Below are 22,772 nucleotides of genomic sequence, written 5' to 3' on the forward strand. Positions count from 1 at the left end.
GAGAACAGGCTCCTTCGCACCCTCTCCCTGTGTACGCCTGTGCGAATATTGTGTACAAATGCTTCGCAAAAACAGGGTGCTTGTAATTAAAGTTCCCGTGTACTCACAGTTCTTTCTCTCAAAAACTGCTTATCCGAACACAACCAAATTTTTAGGATATCTTAATGGAACCATGGGAGAGAGATTTATGCCATAATAATTTAAAAAAAAAATCTGTTTAATTTTCGACCACCAGGTGAAAAAGTGGCGATTTATTATAACATTTTACATTTTCTCATGGTACATACACAGCTTATACAGGGTGTTCTGTTAATGGACCGACAAACTCAGAGGGTTGTTAATAGACATCAAGAGGAACGAAAACTGCTATAGAACATGGTGCCGCAAACCACGCTGAGAGAGTGAAAATCGTATGCAGGTTCCAACGTCACGCTGGAACGACAGACAAAAAGGACAATAATAACTACAAAAAGATTTATTTGATTAATTATTACGGGAGTTGTTGGAAGTGGTGGCCACTGACGTTTTATCACAGTCTGCAACGGCGTAAAAACGATTTCCGGACGCGCTCGAAGATACCAGGTATGCTTTTGATGTCTGCCGTAGCGAGGACAATCCACGCTATCGGATCCTCCGGTATGTCCATAGGCGTCGCATAAACGAGTGATTTAAGATGCCTCCCCCCCCCCCCATAGCAAAAAGTCACAAGGATTGAGATCCCACGAACGTGGAGGCCAAGCAACGGGTCCCGCGCGTCCAATCTAACTGCTACACGTGATTACTACGGCAATAGCGCTAATTTACGTCGTCCGCAGGGCGTGATCCTATCCCAGCGCATGCGTTTCGCGATGCTGCTTACATCAGATATGGTGAGCGAACCCACAAACGCATTCAGCGATCAACTTACATTCACCTTTCGTCTCCTATGGACTCAGAGTCTGCATGTGTTTTTCGCGATTTTCACCCTCTCAACGTGGTTTGCGACACCATGTTTCTTGGCAAATTTTGTTCCTCTTGATGCCTATTAACAACTCTCTGAGTTTGTCGGTCCATTAATACAAGAACACCCTGTATATCAAGTTTCAATGGAGTACGACTACCAGAACGGGTCGGCTTAGAGTCCCAATCGGGGGATCAGCGCACCAACCTCACGATGAGTATAAAAAGGCAGAAAATACAAATACAAATACAACGCCACAACAGGCAAATTGCCCAACGAGGTGGCTGACTTAAGCGCCCCTTAGCATCTTATTTCCCCTACCTACTACTGCTACACCCCCCCCCTCGCGGAATCCCCCAACGAATCGGTACATGTGGGAATGTGCGTGTACGTGTAGTGCAACCTGACGTAAAGTTTGTTTCTGTGTAATGCTTGTTATGTGTAGTGCTGTCATCTGCCCCCAGTTTTTTTTACTAACTATGAGTGAAGTGCTATGGTTGAATGATTTACCGTTGTAGGACTGTTGCTCTCTGTGGCGAGACTTTTTAACGGGGAGATCGGCTCGCATTTGCGCCTTGAAGTTGGGAACCACAGAAAACCAACTTCAGCCGACCAAAATGACGAAAGCTGAAGTTTTCGGAATCGGTAATAAATTGTGGGCCCCGGTGTAATTATCCCTCGTATGGAGAAAATGACCATGGTGCGACAAAAATGATCAATGATCAATATCATTCAAGACTCCAACATGGTGGGGAAAATATGTCGAGCAATTTTTGTACAAAATTCTTGAAATATTACATTAACTCTACAGAAACATTCCTTAATTCCTCTTGATTCTAGAAATATGTGAAATTATTTCTTTCAACGAGTATGAACATATTTCTCATCAATTCTGAAATCATTTCTGTCACGCATTTTTTCATTGAGGTTTTTTTCAGCATTTCTATAAATTCTGTAACTATGTAAGTTGTTTTTTTGGCGGGCCACTGTAAAAAGCTTCGAGGAGCCACATGTGGCACGTGGGTCCTGCGTTGAAGATCCCTGTCTTTGAAAATGATGATTGGCTCTCACAAAACCTTTCCCTGCCCCCTTTCAACACCCGGTTTAGAATCAACACTTCACCGTTCCTAAAAAATACTATCTCCTATAAAAATCCTCAATGTTGAGAGAATAAAAGCCAGATAAAATGATCAATCGGAGAATAATTAAGATCAAATAATGCGTCATTTTCTTGATTGATAGCTTCGAATTATTCTGTTTCCTATAGAAAGTGTTTACTTATTTTTTTGACGCGTATCTTGCGTACGAAAGGACAGACGCCTAGGACTTCGGCCCGTGGTGCCTTGCTGCTTCTGCTGCTTACTATATACTCCGGAAATTTCTTTTCAACCCGTAATTATTTTTTTCCATTAAATATGAAATTTTGTTAATTCTGGAAGTTTTTTTTTCACTGAATGAATTTTCATTAAAAAAAAACTTCTAAAATTATAAGAAAAACAATTATTTAAACAATTGAAATATTTTCTATTAATTCTGAAAATTTTTTAATTTATTCTGAAATTTTTTTAATTTATTCTGAAATTTTTTTAATTTATTCTGAAATTTTTTAATTTATTCTGAAAATTTTTTAATTTATTCTGAAATTTTTTAAATTTATTCTGAAATTTTTTTTAAATTCATTCTAAAAACATTTGTTTCAATAATTCTGAATTTTTTTTTAAATTCATTCTAAAAACATTTGTTTCAATAATTCTGAAATTTTTTTCAATAATTCTGAAATTTTTTTCATTTATTTTCTGAAAAAATTTTTCATTTACTCTGAAAAATTTTCCATTTATTCTGAAAAAAATTTAGTTCATTCTGAACATTTTTAAATTTAGTCTAAAACATTTAGTTAAAATTTGTGTTGCTTAAACACAACATCCAGTCTTCCGTATATCTTGTAAAAACATTTGTTTCAATAATTCCGGAAATATTTTTCATTTTTTCTGAAAACATTTCTCACAATAATTCTGGAAACATTTCTCTCAATAATTCTGGAAATATCTTTGAATAATCGAGAGCGCCGCGTGTGGCCTACGAGCCATGTGTCGAAGTCCCTTGTCTTAGGGAAGGGGTCCGCAGACCCAAACTCTAAAAATTTTAATTTAACTATACAGAAAAACACGACAGAATTCCACCTCGTAAGGGGGTTATCTTCAACGACGAGACTGGCTCGTTGCAAACGTCTCCCTGCCCCTTTCAACACCGTTACAATCCACCAACTGAAAGACCAATTCCAATTCTTCTTATTAGCAGCCCCCGACGTTGAAATAAAAACATGATCAATCGAGGAATAATTAAGATCAAATAATGCGTCATTCTGTTGATTGATAGCTTCCGAAAATTATTCTATTTCCTATAGGAAGTGCTTCTCGCTGCATGTCTTGCGTACGCGGGGGAATGACGCTGAGGATTTCAGAGCGCTGGCTTTTCTACTTTGCTGCTTACTTTTCAACGCCGTCACGCAAGATACGTTGGCGTGTTCTATAGGTCGCCGCCAGGTGAGACGAACTTAGTTAAGAAAAGAAAACTTCTTAAAGACATTGAACAGAAAGAGAAAAAAAAGCAAATAATCTCACACACAGAGAGTGTTGCTCTCTCTCCACACTCACTCACTCACTCAGTCAACTTTTTTAATGTGTGATAGTTTGTTGTGTGTGTTTCAAGTGTTATAAAACTATGGTGTTGTGTCGCTCCGCGGAAATCTCATATCGTCGCTCCGGCGATTGTTGACTGACACGTGTGATCGGGGGGAAATAATTAGTGATTGTTAATATAATAATTTTTTAAAAATTTTTTTTTTTTTTAAATTGATTACATAACGTTTTCTGGAAGTTTTTATCTTGAACTTTATATTTTCGCGTGTTGTGTGTGTGTGTTGATATTTTGATGCTCGGATTGAATACAGACGCACGCGTCTGTGCTCTGATACTTCAGACGTTATTATGAGGTGGTGGAGTTCGGTTGTGAAGTGTTTCTGTGTTCATTACAAGACGTCGTGGAGTCTAATACTCTGTGCTTTGGTTCTTATCAAGTTCCGGATTGTAGGTAAGAATTGATATTGGTATTTTCCTGATTTTTTGTTTGGAGCTGTATTGTGATATATCGAGCTGTACAGTGATATTGCCTGCTAGTGATATTTAGCTGTACAGCGATATTGCCTGCTAGTGATATTTAGCTGTACAGCGATATTGACTGCTGTATAGTGATGTTGAGCTTTACAGTGATATTTAGCTGTACAGTGATATTGACTGCTAGTGATATTGACTGCTGTATAGTGATGTTGAGCTTTACAGTGATATTTAGCTGTACAGTGATATTGACTGCTAGTGATATTTAGTTGTACAGTGATGTTGACTGCTAGTGATATTTAGTTGTACAGTGATGTTGACTGCTAGTGATATTTAGCTGTACAGTGATATTGACTGCTAGTGATATTGAGCTGTATAGTGATATTGACTGCTAGTGATACTGAGCTGTGTAATGAATATTGACAGATTTATGTGCCACCAGTACTGCGTCTTGCAGCGATTCGTCAATCAGAAGTAATTTTTAAAAAAAAAATCTGTTGGTGGTTAGGTATAAAGGCGTGCACAGGAAGGGGGCATAAGGGGACTCAACGACTCTTCCGGTGAGATCTCCTCCCCTCCCCCCCAAGACGATCAAAAATAAATATTTTTGTTACAAAGTTAAAATTTCGAAAGAATTTTGTACGTTATTTTCATTTTCTGTTAATTTTAATCTGGAGGTACACAAGCTTTTCAGTCCGCGGGTCAGAAATTAGAATATATATATAGTCACGATATATATGGCCCATATTTTACGGGAAATTTTCGTAATTTTGGCAGTCCCGGCTTATCAATTGAATATCCTTTTTTTTCCTGATTTCCAACGAATCTTACTGCATTTTTCATATATTTTTTCGTGAAATCAAGGATTAAGATTTTAAATTGCATTATTTAATTATGAGCTACATCTAGGAGTGGGGGGGGGGGAGCAGGTGGGTTTGGTGCACCGGACCAGGGAGGCGAATTTCACCCTTCAACTCCTTCAACATTTCAAGGGGGGGGGGGCTACAAAACGCGTGCTTACACCGGCTGACTAAGCATCTAGTTGCAACCCTGATTCAATTATGACTCAAATATATTTAATTAAAATGATTACGTTAATTCGTTTTACACATTTGTTAAACATATAGGCCTACTTTGTTTTATTTTTTTTTTTTTGGTGCATTGCATTTTGATCAATTGTGAGTTGCAGTAGTCCACTATTTCCCCCCCATTGGTGATTTTTCAGCAGTTTTAGCAATTGTTGAAAACTTTACTTAGACAACATTTTTTTTTTTTTTTTTTTTTTTTTTAGTAATTGGCGATGACCAGTGCCGTCTTAAGGCATGGGCCCATCCGGTCACGGCCCGGGGGCCTCAAGAAAAGGGGGAAAAATTCATGGCTGAAATTTTCGAGAATTTTTCTAGTAGGGCTTCAGAAATAACACTTGACCCGGGGGACCCATGATGCTCTTAAGACGGCCCGTATGGATCTCAATTTCCCGTATTTTTATGAAGGAAATATAGTCAGCCTATCACTACTGATACTTTTGTGCACCCCTGAGTTAGACGCTTTTTGAAGGTTAAATTACAAATTACTCTGGAAGAGATCCGTCCGTTGTACCCACTCCTAAACCAGGGGTTCTTAACCTTTTGATCCAACTTGGACCAAAGGTTAGAAGAGTTGAAGCAAAACTTGGGTCATAGGGGGTTTCCTGTGGCTTACGGGCCGGGGATGCCTGCCGGGCCCGAACATCAAGATAGTTTTTCCAGCATGTCCCAGCCGCTGGGTAATCTGCCTCAGAGCTGGGCCATGTTTGGTGTTGGTGTCTGTATTCCTTTCCGTGGGTTGGAGGTCGGACAGTGGTCTTGGTGGCTAGCGGGGCATTTTCTTTTTTCCAGCATGGCCCAGCCGCAAGGTAGCCTGCTTATATCCCACAAGGGACAGAGCGGGGGCCATGTTTGGTGTTTGCATAGGGGGTTTCCGAGATGGGTCGTTCAAATCTACTAATATAGCCAAAGATTCTTGAGCTATGGCAAAAATGACTGAAACCTGCTTCCCGGGGCTTCTTCCTTGATTGGTCGTACAAAACGACTTAGTTTTGTTGTTAATGCACTTATTGCGTGACTGTTTGATCTATTAGGTAGGTACAGGGTGGGGTGCTCTATAAATTCGCACAATAGTTTGAAAATTCATAAGAATTGAAGGAATCGAATGCGGTTTGCGAAAAAGTTATTATCGCGAAGGTTTTTTTTGAACGTGAAAAAATAGTTCAAATTTTTGTCCATAGAGAGCACTGCACGAAACAAATAATTAATTCTTGACCTGTGCCTATCTTCAATCTTTTCTGTGTCCGAAACATTCACCAAGCCTTGGCCGGTGATTCGTGGCTGAGGGGTAAACAACTTCGCCAATAGTGCTTTATCCACCACCAATGTTACTATCATGATGAAAACCTTTCACTCCAGTAACTGGGAAATTCGGGAATGAACTATTTATCGTAAACCCTGCGTTTTGTGGGACTTTGATTTTCATATTTGCAATGCTTTGTTTTCGTGATGCACCCTCTATAAACAAAAACTTGAATTAATTTTTTTCCTCTGTTTAAACCCCTTCCCCTCGTCGTGACAATAACTTTTTCGCACACCGTATTCAAATACTATATCAATTCCTTCAATTTTAAACTATTTAAAAATTTAAGGCACTCCCTGTATATTACCCCAGCACCGACATCGTTCGACGTAGAAATGGCATACATTTGTCGACGTAGTTCAATATAGACAAATTTGGATTATTTCAAAAGAGACTAATTGTCCTACAAGACACTCTGCTTCGAAACAAAATGCTCAAAAAGTGAGAGTTAAACTATTTTAGAGGGAAAAAAGATATTTCAGCGTTTATATTGAGTGCTATATTTTTTTTGTGCTATATCGTCCGATATCGAACACGCAAAAGTTTCCGACGTTCGATATTCATTCGAAGTTCCGACGTGGGATCGGTATCGGTACGATATCCTAACGATATAGCTGTGTTACTGGGGTATGCAAGTACCATCTATGGATATACAGGTGAAACTTCGAATATATCTAACAAATTTTTGGTCCCGTCCCGTAAGATTTTCTCTTATTAGATCGGACATAGCGAACCGAATTTCGGTCTTTGAAGTTTGAATCGCCGTATCGGTTAGTAAGTAAGGTCTTTGAAGCTTGCTGCAACATGGTTTGACTGTAGTTTCAGTTATATTCAGTCAGATTACACACTGAAAATTCAGACCTATACTGACAACAATAATTTGCAAATAGTTTCTCCGCTCCAGGGATTCTGACAGTGGTCAGTGATTCCTAAATGGTATGCCACAAAAATAACATTTTGAGGCTAAAATTAAATTAAAACAGTAATTAAGACTACTTTTAGAGGGCCGTTAAATTGCAAGACTGAACGTGGCTGGGGGGGGGGGTGCGACTTTAAATTTTGATATAAAAATTTAGGGATCCTTGCTCTGAGGAACACAAAGGACCCGCGACGTGTATCTGACTTTCCAATAATAAATTTCTTGTACCATTTCGGAATTTTTGCTAACAAAGAAACGGCACTCGCAACCTAGAGCAGGGGCCCCTACGCTGGGATCTTTAGCGGGCCTCCAGCCAGAATTTTCATGGGTGACCCTTCAATAATGAATTTATAGCATGAAAAAAACTTTTTGGGGCCAATTAATGGCTCATCTGCGGCTGCCCAGAAAATATTAAAAGATATTTTAACTGATAAAGGAACCACTTCAAAGCAGAAATGGGTACCCAATCAATATCTCCTGCTCGCCACGACGCCGCTTACAACGGTTGTTGATGCCACTGAAACCCACGACGCAAACTTTGAGAAACACTGATTTAAAACACTTTTTCTTTGGGGCATGGAGGGCCTTGGCCCCCTTCAAGATGACTAAAAAAATTATCCTATTTGGAGAAAAAAATATTGGAAGATGATGCCAATTTTGCCATTGGAATGGGGTCCAAAATGTTTGTGGGTTCTGGGAACGTGCTTCGTTTGCTCACGCGAGAAACACCATGACTCTGAGACACCATGACCATGGGTTGAGCACAGAGGTCTTCAACCTTTTTTCTAGTCGCGAGCACTGCCTGTACCCATCATCAAAAGAAGAGCACCCTTAAGGCAAGTTTGACGTACTAATGCATGAAATCACTTTCTGATTTCATGCACACCATGTGATTGCCAAATCACAAGGTGATTTCAATCCTTGAATGCAATTTGTACAAGGTGTTAAATTGGAACGTTGGTCAAGTGCTCACGAGCACGAAATTGAACACGAGCATCGAGCACTCTGGGTGCTTCAATGAGCACCGTGGTGAAGATGCCTGCCTTAGAATATCTCAGGATAGCCGCACGACTTCAAGTGGAGAACCACTGATATAGACGTCGTAGCCTTGTTTGATTACATGGGTTTCATATATTAGATAGACGGCCCTAAGGGCCTCCATCCCTGTATATTTAAATCACGAGGCCTTCTGCTTGATATTTTTCCCCAGTTCCATTAAATTTACATTTATACATAACCGCCCTAAAGAGAAGGAAAAAAAACAACAAAACAGCAGAAAAGCCAAGCAGAAAACCGCGTATTTCAGCTTAGGCCATGCCCGTACTTTGCACTGCTTTATGGTATTCATGCAAAAAAGGCAGCATAATTACCGTAGAATTAATGAGACGACCGGTAATTGCTTTCCCTGCACGATAGGAAAAAAAATAAATGAATAAAAAAAATATATATATATCGAGGCCGGTTTCTGGTATCGTTAATGGACGGTAGCCCTGAGTTTCGTGGTTACGGTTTCTTACCTTATTTCTCTATTTTGTTTTTCATTTCCTAATAAGAGATGGCTCTCACAAAGAAGTACAAAAAGAGTTCAAATTTCCCTACTAAGAACTTCCGACTGCAAAGCCGGAGGTCTTCAACCTTCCCCCCCACCTCCGTAGTCGCGAGCACTGTTCATGCCCATCATCAGAAAGAGAGCACCCATATGGTAACTGACAGTGCCTTTTTAAGGAATGGGCCCACCCGGGCACTGCCCGGGGGCCTCAAGCAAAGAGGGGCCGCACAAAAATGAGATTTGGTTGAAATTTTCGAGTTTGGTAGGGCCTCAGAAAAATCAATTGGTCCGGGGGGGGGCCCCTGATACTCTTAACTCGGTTATAACAGCATTAATTATTGACATATAACGTCAATAATACTATGTAACACTATTTTTGTTCTTAGTTAGCAGACCGCATTTCCTAATGGTTTTACGATTTAAAAAAGACTAAATACAGCAATATTTTGCTTTAAACTTTGGTTTTTGTGGTGAGAGGATCGATATTTGTGAATTGGTTACAGGAATATTGAAAATGACAGAAAAAGAAACTTGGAAACAGCCCCCTGATCATATATATTTTTTAATCTTTGTTCCCATATATAAATCAGTGTTTCCCAAAGTGTGCGTCACCAACCTTTGTCGGGGGCATCGCGCGAGCTGGAGATAATGATTTGTGAGCTTATTTATGCTTTGAAGTGGTTATTTTATATACCATTTCATTTGCTCATCTACTCAACCCATCACCAACTGAACACCCTGACTCACTTTATCGGTCACTCACGGTTCGCTCGCCTGCTCATCCACTTACTGTGTGGATGAATATTTTTAGCGATGAATTAGTAAATTGTTGGCGATCAACTTTCCGCACACGATTGGTGAGCACTCGCGAGTACTTTCTTGAGCAACAAAGTGAAGATGGCAATCAGAAAAGAGGGCATCCACTTTGAACTAATTGAAAATATTTGCATTTATTTGTGAACTTTGAATAGTCATAAGGTTCTACGACTTGCTACAAAAAACGGGGCAACTGATATTGTTCACGAGCACCATAAATTACCCTCATGTTAAGAAATATTCATGTGATAAGCGCGGCGCGCGGATTGAAAGCCCTAGGGATTCCGATGTATCTCGGAAAATAAACATACATCGAAACATTTATTGCTATATCCAATTCTATTCAACTTGATACTTTTATTTTTGGCTTCACTAAGCTCCTCTTATCGATTCCCATTTTATTAGTGTAGTCCACGAGCTACCATTGAAAACCTGCTGCATAAAAAAAAAATGTCAATTTTCATAGAAATTTGCGTGGTTATGATCTGCTGGTGATGGTATTAATAAATTACGATGTCGGAAAATGAAGTATTCAGCAAATTCTGAAGTATTTCTGTAGAAGTGAGATGCCACTCCTATTGGATTATCGATTATTTATCTATTATCTATTAGTTATCGATATACAGAGTGTTTCAAAAAAGAATCGTCTGATTAAAAAAATCGTAACTATTCAGCTTTTAATCCGTTTTGATCGAATTCTGTATAGGTAGAAAGAGGGAAATTTCGAGTTTCACGCAGTTGCCGACATGTAGCGCTAACGCTCTTCCTTCGGCCGCCACTTCAGTGTTTGTCAAGATTGGCTTTTTCCTGAGTCAGAAACCGATTCGGATGACTTCATTTTCCATCAGGACGAGGCGGCACCACCACACTGGAGCTGGGACATTCAAGAATTTTTGAACAGTCGCATTCCTAAACGATGGATCAGCCGCACGGAACCTGACGATTCAGTTAAGCCTCACTAGCCTCCAAGATCACCGGACCTCACAGTGTGCGATTTCTTCTTGTGGGGGTTTATAAAAGACCGCTTATGTGCCTCCCCGTCCTCTTATTTTTCGTAATATAAGCATTTCAAATCGGGTGATTCTTTTTGAAACACCCTGTATACTGTAATAGAACCTTCCATACCCACAACGGAAGAATTAAATATGCGCATTCAGAGATACGTGAGGGTTCTCTCTCTCAGAGCATCGTTCGCCAAATATTTTGTTCCATAGCCCCCTTCCTCAGAAATTTTTCTCTCGCATCGCCCCCAACTCAAGCGAACCCATAGGATCCTATGTTATACCCGTAGCTTCTATTGCCCCCGGACCATTCCATCACCCACGAGGGGGCGATATTGCTCACTTTCAGAAATACTGGCTCAGAGGGTCATGATCTGGCTTGCAGTTAAGCAAATATTCCTCCAGTGAGTTATACAGAGACCACCCACTCCCAAATCATGGCAACCCTTATCAGACGCGGGGCCCCCCGGTGCGAAAATTTCGAGGCTTTTTAGCCCCAATTTCATATGTTTTGGCGGCGGGAATCGGCATCCATAGATTCATGCATTAGCACAAACTATACAGGAATGCTGCAAAACATCCACTCTAAAAATATGGTCGAATTAGATGTAAGTTAATGCAAAAATGAATGAAAATTTACAGCAAAAGAGAAAATTTTAAACTGATGAAAGAAATTATTTCAAAACTAATGGAAATTAAGGCCTAATGATCTGTGAACTCAGAACTGATGAAAGGAAAAAAAAAAAAAAATCTCACAATTGTTTCAAGTTCAGGAAAGGAAAAAAAATTCAGGATTGATCAAAATTTAGAATTAATGAAAGAAAAATTTCGGAATTGATCAAAATTCAGCATTACTGGAAAAAATTCCAAGATTGATCAAAATTTAAGAATTAAGGAAAAAATCTCGGGATTGATCCAAATTCAGAATAAATCAAAGAATAAAAATTCTCAGAATTGATCAAATTTCAGAATTAAAAACAGAAAAAAAAACTCAGAATTGAGGAAAATGGGTAATTAATGAGAGAAAAAAAAAGTTCTACAATCGATGCAAATGCAGAATTTATGAAAGAAATATTTCCGAAATGATGAAATTTTTTTTTCAGAATGAAGTTGAAGCTCAAAAACCTTATTTTTCACAAAAAATATTTTTTGTAACATTTGTATTTTACTTCTATTACTGTGAGTGAATGTAGCCCCCTCCCCCGTACCTATCGCGTGCTCCTAAGGGCAGCTCTGGACCTAATAGTGGAGTGAATATCACGAATTGAAGATTCATTGAATTCATTGAAGCATTAAATATTAGGAACTATTGATTTGTAAATATTTAATTTACAAATCAATAGTTCCTAATATTTAATGCTTCAAGTACACCTTGGAAACGAGTAAGAGCAAAGCCTTTTAGACAGAACCAGTATCTAGGAGATCTTTGTTAGGAGGCTTGCCCTTGTGAAAGCGTGCGAATTCCTACTATTGCTTTTAAAAATCGTGAGCACCTCTTGAGGTGCTTTGGAAACTTAAGGTGGCTACGAAATACTCTGACGTGGCGTGCAGCACCTGTACTCCATATGCGTAGAATGTACCGTAACTCTTGTAGATATGCATAGAAGGCTCTCTTATCGCTAGAAATTCACAAGAAGCGGTATTTACTCCCAGAATTGAATGGAAGACTGGAAGACTTGCTGCATACTCATTTATACTTAGGGGTTATTCAAGTATTACGTCAGCATCGGGGGGCTTTGGATTTGCTGACTGTTGAAGGGGGGGGGGTGGGGGTTTGAAGGTTGCTTACGTCATCAACCATCCCTTTTTGAAGATATGAAATATTCTAAGCTGCTGACGGGGGGGGGGGGTCAAAAATGGCTGAAAATCTGCTTACGTAATACTTGAATGGCCCCCTTATGCTAGCATGGAAATGAGGCTTACGTATCACTAGAAATGTTTATTCTGGAAGCGTGCCTGCTCCTAGATATGCGCATAAGGTTGTCGCACCGCTAGAAATGCCGATTAAGCGCGTTCGTACCCGCAGAAACGTGCTTACTTATTTATATACTACTAGCTATAATACCCGGCGCTGCCCGGGTTTTCTTCAATGAGGCTTTTCGTATATTATATAGATTCCATAACAAATCGTTTGCGCACTTTTTTATTTATTTTATTCGGTTTTTTTCGCCATTGTTGATTTTTCACGTACCACCGGTTAGGAACCTCTGCCATAATTACTAGCAATTTTTAATGCAGTGAAACCTCACTTTTGCGGAAACCAGCGGGACTAAAAAAATCATCATAAAAGGGGAGGAGGATGATTGTAAAAAAGGGGCGCTCTTATCGCAGCATTTGAAATAAAAGCTATTATTTGATCGTGAAAGAGGGTGTGACCGCATTTGTGAGGGGACATTAAGTGGGTGGGGGAGGTTACACTGTACTGCTATTACAACAATACCTTTTCTTTATTAGCTTTGAGAGCCCTTCCCTCATTTACAGTATTTTTACATGTATACGGTGATATCACATGCAGACTCAACCCTCCTCCGTTTCTCGTATAAGAGGTTCCACTATTTGAATAAACTGCAAAGATGAGTTTTACTAAAAGAAATTCGGAATTATTAAATTCTTAAATTCAATACTTATAATTACACTAAATGATGAAATGTTATACTTTTTTTCAATTTTTATTAATTTTTTTAAATTTAAATGTGGTTTTCAAAAAGTTATGCTCAACAACAAGGAAACTTTTGGTTTAAAAAAAAAGTTCAAATTGACGTTAGAGGGCACTGCACAAAAGCCCGGCAGGAGTTGCACCTGAACTTTTCTTCAATCTCTTTTGTCTCTGAGCGATTCGTAAAACTTCAGCCGGCGATTCGGGGCTGACGTAAAACAACTTCCCCAAAAGTTCATGCAATAGTTTCCACTAATGCCAACATCACAATATAAAACTTATGTAAGCGTCAGTAACAGGAAAATTCAGGAAAGAGCTGTTAATCATGCATCTTGTATTTTACACGATTCCGATTTGCTCATTCCCAGTGATTTTTCTTTCAGCGCCGAATTTTATTTTTCTATACCAAAAAGTTATTCCCCCCCCACCCTTCGTGAGGATAACTTTTTTGAAAACCGCATTCAAATATATCTATTCCTTCAATTTTCATGAATTTTGAAACTATTTACGAATTTTTTGGGACTTTGTACATTGCAGAGCCAAAAAACGTTGTAGACTCCGATTTGTTCGAGTTGATTGATTGAGTGTTGAATGATTCGTGCGTTTCTCAAGCTGCTATAAGTCCGATATTTGCCAGTTAGTTCCAGCGGATATTTTCCGCTCGTACTAACTTGGATTACTCGCATGATGAGATATTCGTAGATCGATGTACCATTGTGTACTGACATTGTTATTTAATGAATCGTACCGGAACAGCAAAAACAATCGAAAAAAATCGATGTTTAGCGAAAAAAATTTTCCGTGATTATAATACACAACCTCTTGAAAAACAATCAACAGATCAGAATGGATTCTTACTTATCAACAACGGATACTTTCTTAAGAATCGGGTTTTTCTTCAGGCTCTTCGGCCATCTCGCGGCTTTAACAACATCTCTCAGCCTGATTATTATTTTTTCACGTGATATCGTGGAAACTCGAAACTATTTAGTGAAGCACGTTTTTCGGGAATTAAGCTTCCGTGAAATCGTTTTTTTTTCTCCCACGATCAACGCACCCGATCAAGTTCTCAACCCGATGAATGTCGTAACCGTAAATTTGCTCCAGAAAATGAGAAAAACGTGTTTAAAACCTAGTTTTTCTATTTTTATCAACAATTATAAAGGCTGATCAAAAAGGGAATAAATTATAATTGAATGCTGTGAATGAGTAGAAATGAGACTAAACATCCGAACTATTGAAATCAAATCATGTAGTTTATTTTTCTGAAATTTCTCAAAGGTACATGAATTTCATAACTAATTATCTAACTATAGCTGTACAGTTCTAGGTTCGATTCACAGTTACGGTATTACTAACAGACACATGGACATGATCCCATGTCATGTCATCGGGAGTAGGGGGCTTTGATTTTTGACAAGATCACAGAATTTTAGCTGGATCATTACAATAATTTTCATGAATGTTAAGTTTAAGAACTTAAATGCATAAGGCCGATCCCTGGTCCCAACTAGGCTAGAATTAGCCTCGGAAGCTTTGTCCCATGGTAGCGGAGGCGGATGATCACAACCAGGGCCGCAGCAGGGGGGGGGGAGCAGGCAGGTCTCGTGCCCCGGGCGCTGGACCCGAGGGGAGGGCGCAAATTTTATTCTGAAACCTCTCCTTCAAAATCCCAAGGGGGCGTCAAAATGTTCGCTTGCTCAGGGTGACCAGGCATCTAGTTGCGGCCCTGATCAAAACAGTACCGCAGGCAAAGAGTTTCTTTGGGTTCCAAAACCTTGTAGGACATGTCAAAAATTATTTTGATTAGAATATGGGCCATCGAATGGAGCATGTGTTATAGCGTTTACAAGAAAGTGCATGGCCGTTCATTTTTGTTCGAACAACCCACGTTTCTCTTACGAGTCACTATCCCGGATGCAACTAGGGTCACCGATTTGGGAATTCTCATTGACCAGTGGCTTAGGTTTTCTGAACTTTGTTCAGCGGTGGTCAAAAAAGTGAATAGATTGCTCGCGGTCTCATTCTCAAAAACGTGTCTTCGATTTTTCCTAAAGTGATCCTTCTACTTTTCCGACGCTTAGTTCGTCCAGGATTGGAGTATGCCGTCAGAGGTTTTGAAGACCATACTTATAGAGGGACATTGACTTGGTCGAGGGGTTGCTCTTGATGGCACACGGACTCGAGCTATGAAAAGAGACAGACGATTTTGTTTGAATATTTACATTGGAAGAGCGCAGATGTCGGGGGATACGATCGAAGTTTCTAAAATTTTCAAAGGGATGGATAAACTGGACCAAGAGCTATTAATACGTCGTCAATCAACTGCTTCGACAAGGGGACACCAGTATCTATTGGTAGGTGGGCTAATTTGAATTTTTTCATTTACAATGTAGGTGGAATCTTCCCAGTATCTATTGGTAAAGACATGTTGTGGTGGTGCAGGGAGCTTTTTCTCTTATAGGTGGTGAATACATGGAATAGCTTACCTAAGGGGGGTCGTGAAGTTGTCTAACACAACTGACGCGTTTAGAAAGAAATACGAGAAACATATTGGGATAAATATCTCTCTCGAGAAGCCATCCATACTTAGATGAGACAACTAACATTTTTTATGGGCAGTATATTTTATCATAATTACTGGTTTTTTATTGCTCTTATTGTGTTGCTTTTGTCTGTTGCGGCCTTTGTATTTGTACATTTTATTCTCCATCTTAACCGCAAAAATACTTTCCGCACATTTGGTTAAGAACCACTGTGGTCTAGAACAGATTCTAGCACATACCAGTTGAACCATCTACAGTCATCTGAATTAAAAAAAAAAAATCCTTCAACAATTCTATATTGTTTCGACACATTTTGTTGAAAACCAATTGTAGCCGCAGATACTCTCCAAACCGAAACTTTCAAATGAACTTTGAATGCAAATGTGAGTTAGGCCGTTAATACACTATAAAAGTTTGATAAAATCCCTTTTATAAAACTTGAAAAATCCAGCCACACAATAAACCTCATAGGTTACATTCGAGCAAATGCAACCGATAACTTTTAGAGAAAACTTTTTCAGTATAATCCCGGCCTTAATAACATTTTGAACTTGTTACAAACAAATGCTCTCTCTACCCAGCATTATGTATATTTTAATTATAATTATTAGCTGCTTGTTTCATATTTTTCATTAGAGAAAAGACTTTATGCTTCATGGTCCTCTAACTTGGACGCGTCAAAATGGAATACGGTAGGCGGCACTTGTCACCGTTTACTCATGGACCGAATCTTTACTATTTAAGTGGAGAGAGAGATTGTTGTATACATGCATGGCTGAAGTCGAAAATAGGTTTTTCTCCGTAGCACCAATGTGTGTTTTTCCCAACAGATTATGTAATTAAATTATTGTAAAGAACGTTATAATTTTGAATTACGTGTAATGTGTCTTCACGTCCGGTTCCCCTGAAATATTGCATTTAGTAACTCCAGCGCTTTGTATAGATGTCAGGACAACATCTAATAAATTTACCGACGTCCCATTCAGGTACATCGCTGGTGGGTGGGGGAAAAAAAAAGCCCGATTTTGACATCAGGTTTGGTAACTGGTGGCGAAATGTCTATTTTTTGATATATATTTTTTTATATATTTCACCATAATGGAAAGGCTAAAACCACTTCCGCAATATTTGCGGCAATAACTTCTTTCGCCCCTCTCTTACATTATTAACGTTGTGAAAATCTCTTGACATTGACTTACGTCCTTGAAGTATGACATCACAACTGCCCTTTAACCGGAATTTTTTAAGTATCGAGAGGCCCTAGAACAGTGTTCTTGATAGGTCCTGAATGTAGAATTGTAATCACAGGGGTCGTTGTGTGGTAAGTGAGGTAAAAAATAATGTTTTCGTTTTTATTTGGAAAACTTTGGTTTTATTTTCCAATAGTCTCTTTCGAGCTTCGCACACTTTCTATAAAAATTTTCCAATTTCTTTATCCCGTCGGAAAAGTACATTTTCTCCAACTCGGGGGTTCTTAACTTATTGGTCGTCATCACCCAAACTTGGGTCGCAGAGACTTCAGAGACGGGTCGTTCGAATCCACTGATAACCAGGGACTACTACTATTTTGAAGTACGTGTAACATGTCTTCACGTCCGGTTCCCTGAAATATTGCATCTAGTAACTCGAGTATAGATGTCGCGGCATATATCGGACCAGGGTGTGCTGGATTGCCGGAATCACTGGAATACTTACTGCAAGTCAATTGAAAGAGCTCATTTAACCCATTCAATTGGCAAGCATTGAAATAACCGGAGGAGGAAAATTTTGTCAGAGGTTATATATTACACGATTGAGGTACCACGAATGCTATTACATGTAAAAAAAATGTCATTATTAAAAAAAAAATGGAATGTTGTGCACTTCAGGGGAACACACTGTATTTATATGATACATAAATTAGAATGACAAAAATGCCGTTTGTTGTTTGCCAATTCACTTTTCTGTCATTGTTGAAGAAATATGTCTCCTCCGCACGTATTTCCTTCCAAAATGCAAGGGTCAAAAATCGTTCTTGCTTGGCTTGTGAAGAAATAGGGGACTTGGGCACCTTTGAGCCATTTTGCTGGTAATTATAGAAGCTTCGCGAACAGTTCGCAAGTAAAAAATCGAATGTTTAACAGTTTCTTGGAAGCATCAATACCTTAAACCAGCTCGAAATATAAAATGCGTCTACTTGAAAAATATAAGAAAACCGTGTTGAGCTTTTGAGAGTGGCATTGCTAAGGTTAGATAATATGAACGTCTGTGTAAAGACATGTTTTCCTCTTCTATGGGGACGGGGTACTCGGAAAAAAAGAACCCCGCGTATAAGATGCCGAATTACTGGACGGGTCGGATTATCGAGAGTGTGCTGTATACAAATTTCTTCAATTTTTGTGCATTTCTGAAACACAGCGGAACCTCCCGTTAACGGGCACTTTCCTGATCGCCGATCCTGTGGAATAGTACATACAGGGTGGGCAAAAAGTCCGTAGAAACTTCAGAAATTCATAAAAACCGGAAAAATAACCGAAATAAAAAACTGTTTGTAGGTTCATGGGACCCCTGCTGGGTCATCACTAGGTCACGGGAATTTCATTGACACGGAAAAAAAAACTCAAACAGCCGATGGGTACTACTTCACCAAACACCAACTCTGGCCATATCGCTACATTGCAATTTACTGCCATTAGTGAGATGGGTTGGAAGTGAAAGTGCTGTCTATCGGTGGTCGTTTCGAGTTCGTTTGGGAAAATATCTTATCTATATCCTCCCTTGGGTTCGAACCCGGGACCCTACTACTTCACCGCACACCAACTCCGGTCATATATCGCCATACGGTAATTTCCAACCATTGTAGTTGGGAGGGAAATGAAAGCTCCATCCATCGGTGGTCGCCCCAGGCTCGGTAGGTAAAGAACTTGCTTCTGATGTTCTATGCCCGGATTCGAACCCATGGACCTTGATGGCAACCTTCACAGTGGAAGACGAGCATCTTTACCACTGCGCCACTCGGGCTAACCAGGGACCCTGACAACAACCTTCACGATGGTAGACGAGCATCTTACCACCATGCCACTCGGGCACCCAGCCGACGCGTGGCGCTGACGTACACAAGTCAAAGAAAAGATACGCAAATAACGAACAGAATGCCTCCAAATCGTTTATTACAGCAGCATGTGTTCTACATGACCACCACCACCACACTGCAAGCGAGGCACAAATCCAGCAACGGCAGAGTGCAGCAAGTCCAGATGTATACATGAAACCTCTCGGTAGATCGTATCTTTCAGTTTCGACAGATTGAACGGACCGGATCGATACACCCGGGATTTCAAAGCTCGTACCAGTGCCACCTATCAGCTGTTTTTTTCCCTGTCTTAAAAAATTCCCGTGACCTAGCGATGCTAACCCTGCAAACCGTTTTTTATTTCGGTTATTTTTTTTGGTTTTTATCCATTTTACCTCACTCCCCGTTAGCGGACACTCTTGATAGCGGGCAGTAAAATAAACCTCTACTTTTTTTTTCTTCAAAATCTCTAATTATTAATTTTTGTTCATCAGTCAATCAAGAATTGATCATATTCAACGTGCTTATGTATAATAACAAGCTCGTGTTGGTAAATATAATCCGACAATCAATTACTTTATTAACGGAACATAACTATGGTTCAGGATGGTGATTATGGTAATGTTGGTTTTGTTTGTTGATACGTGTGAAGAAAGCTAACATTACAAGATTGATAATGTGTTGTTAAGAGAATGTTTATATCTACTCTTTGCACTTATTTCCACTTGATTCATTTTCATTTCAGTTTCATTTTTACCCGGTGCACGGGTAAAAATAGTTAATTGTGTGGGATTAATGAAGAGAAGAAAAGTTATAAATTTTTTAGTATTTATTTCACTTTCCATTTTTATTCGGGAATTATGCATAATCGAATGTAGTGAAATTTCAAATCAAGCTTTTTTTTTTAGGGAATAGGAGATTATGCATAACCACCGCACCAGTGTCCTTTTAACACACATACACAGTAACATAAATTTTAATATTAACAGGAACTAATTGCGGCAAAGAAGCCAAACATCGTATAAATGTGAAAGTCGTATAAACGAGGTTCAATCGTAGCTTCTCATTAGCGGACAAAATGTTTCGTCCCATGAATGTCCGTTATCGGGAGGTTTTACTGTATCTACGAATTTATGGGACACTTTGAACTTAATTCTGTAATATAATCTGAAAGGCCGTTTTAATAGAGATATCATTTTATGGATCCAATATTACATTACTTATCAAATGACGCTCGTAGTACACATTTCCACAAAATCCCGCAAATCCGCCAATATCCACATTGAGAGTAGAAGTATGATTAATAGAATGTGATTGATTCACATTTTGAGTAAAAAATAGTCTCAAGAGATTATTTGAGTTGAAGCTTAGAATAATAAATGACATTAGAAATTGCACCTTAGGGTTTGGATCGAAACCCCGAAAACAACAAAAGGAAAGACCGACCTGACGTGCCAGACTCGTGCCTGAAATTGCGGAACTCACTTCCCATAATAAGTAATGATGATTGCTATCTCATAAGACTCTCGCTGCCGGCATTTCTACGGTTGTTATTTTTCTTTCCCGAGATAGATCCATTAGTTTCTGATGAACCACGTACACTGCAGGAAAGAGAAATGGATGTTTGAGAGATTTAAATGGCTATAGCTGGTACGGTTTTGGATCACGACTGCGGATGAAATTCATGAGATACAAATGGTAATACATATCAGAATCGGATTTAGACATTGAAACTCCATTTCGTGATCCCACGGGCAACCTCAGACGAATTTAAAGCCCTCTATTGAATTAGAGCAGCGTTTATCAACCTTTCTGAATTCGAGAACCAATAAAGTGTCTGTAATGATTCTAAAGATTACAGCATGAATTTCACAGGGCGATTATAATTCAAGTTCTCGTACTCCGAGTAGTTTTTGAGAAAAACTACTCATTTGAATGCAGTCAAATGTTCAAATGGTCAAGTTCAATTCTTGACCACCAGGTGAATAAGTGGGGCATTTTAATTGAATTTTTCCTTTTTCTATGGTCCATATAGTGTATGTACCAAGTTTCGATGGAATACCTCCATCAGAACGGCCGGTGTATAGGTCTGAGTAGTTTCAGTATACTGACACTACTCAGACCTATATAGGGCCCGTTCTGGAGGCCGTATTCCATTGAAACTTGGTATATACACTGTATGGGAAAAATAAAATTCAATAAAATGCACCACTTTCTCACCTGGTGGTCGAAAATTGAGCTATTTTTTTTATTTCATAAATCTGTGGTGTTTCGTCAGAACATGATATCTACAAAAAATGGCTTTTTGATCTAAAAGAAATTCTTGCTAACTAATTAATAAACTAATTAGAAGTAAGATAAATGCACAAATACGAGCGTACGGCTAAACAACATGCAATTGTATGATATTTTCATTTGTATGGTAAAGGTTGGAGGCGCAACAGTGTGCCGCGGTGCACAGTTTGAGAACCCCTGATATATGCTATATATTATGTGGTCACTTGGTCTAGACCCGTGTTGTTTAAACGCTGGACCTTGAACCGGTATCAGTCCGCAAATTATTTTTTGCTGGTTCGGGAATAACTTCTCCCATTAATTTTTTGCTTGTCCCCAAATTATTTCTGTTATGTTTTATTGTTCCTGGTTTGCAAATTATTTCCCTTATTTACGTTATTTTTTTGCCTAGTCTGAAAATTATTTCTCATACAGTTAAACCCCGTTTTAACGAATACCGTTATAGCGAAAATCTTGTTTTAAACGACATTTTTCTAATCCCCCAGATAAGATTACATAGGAACATTTTTAAAAAAACCTGGAATTTCTTTATCACGAAATGATTTCTGCGGTCTCTTGCAGTTCGTTATAACGGGATTCGACTGTATTTTTTTTTTGCAGGTTTTTAAATTATTTCTTCCATTTATTTTTTTGCCGGTCCGCGAATTCCTACTCTTTTATTTTTTGCAGGTCTTCAAATTGTTTCACCCATACTGCCGGTCCGCAGTTGTAAAATGGTCCGAGAGTCATCTAGAACCATTTCTTTTCTCTTTAAGGAGACACATGACGTCCAAATGAACATTTCTTATTACTGTATATTTCTTGCTAGAAATGATTTTTTCACATTTCAGTATCATTTTACGTTAAAACTTCAATTACGTTTCAGTAATAACAATTCCGGTTTAAAAGATACGCCAAGAGGCGCCAAATTGGAACGGTTTTTTTTTGTCTTTTATGGCCCCTACTTCTCAAATTTCATTGAAAAGCATCAATTTTTTTTATTTTGCTCCGAAGGCATGTATTAATGATTTGTAGCATGAATTTTGTATTGTGAGAACCCATTACACTGAATAAAAAAATATATACTTTTTTTTTATGGTGCAAATTTGCAAATTTTTCGTCATTTAAAATTTTTTTTGAGAAAATTATCATGAAAAAGAAATCACAAAGTAAAATGGATGCTACGAATCATTGATAAATGACTAGAAAGGGGAAAAAATTGATGCTTCTCAATGAAATTTGAGACGCAAGGAACAAAAACTACATTTCCAGTTTGGCGTCTCTTGGTGTCTATAAGGCACCAAACTTGTTGAAACGCACATTTTTCAAACTAAGAGACCCGAAATTGTTATTATATTGATACTGAAATGCCATTAAAGAATTTTTAGCAAGAAATATACAGTAATAAGAAATTTTCATTTGAAGGACATGTATGCCCCCTTTAAATACAGTCGGACTCGTTTATAACATCAGTCCGGGGTTGTGAGCAGTTCTATCTATAACGAACTCGGATATTAT

At 38.8% G+C, this 22,772-nt stretch overlaps 1 protein-coding gene across 1 annotated transcript in view; it reads left to right on the plus strand.

Annotated features, from left to right (window-relative positions):
* The first annotated feature begins 3,559 nt into the window (after nt 1–3,559).
* LOC149087853 (dual oxidase-like) overlaps nt 3,560–22,772 on the plus strand; it is a 195,313-nt gene continuing 176,100 nt past the window's right edge. The window contains exon 1 of the mRNA XM_089242117.1: nt 3,560–4,030. Within this exon, the coding sequence (XP_089098243.1) occupies nt 3,928–4,030 (103 nt within the window). The 5' untranslated portion in view covers nt 3,560–3,927. The remainder of the gene's footprint in view (nt 4,031–22,772) is intronic.

Source organism: Pholcus phalangioides, unplaced genomic scaffold, assembly GCF_987345545.1.
Source record: "Pholcus phalangioides strain wild (caught in Gottingen) unplaced genomic scaffold, Ppha-v1.0 ptg000003l_1, whole genome shotgun sequence".
In the NCBI taxonomy this organism is placed as follows: Eukaryota; Metazoa; Arthropoda; class Arachnida; order Araneae; family Pholcidae; genus Pholcus; species Pholcus phalangioides.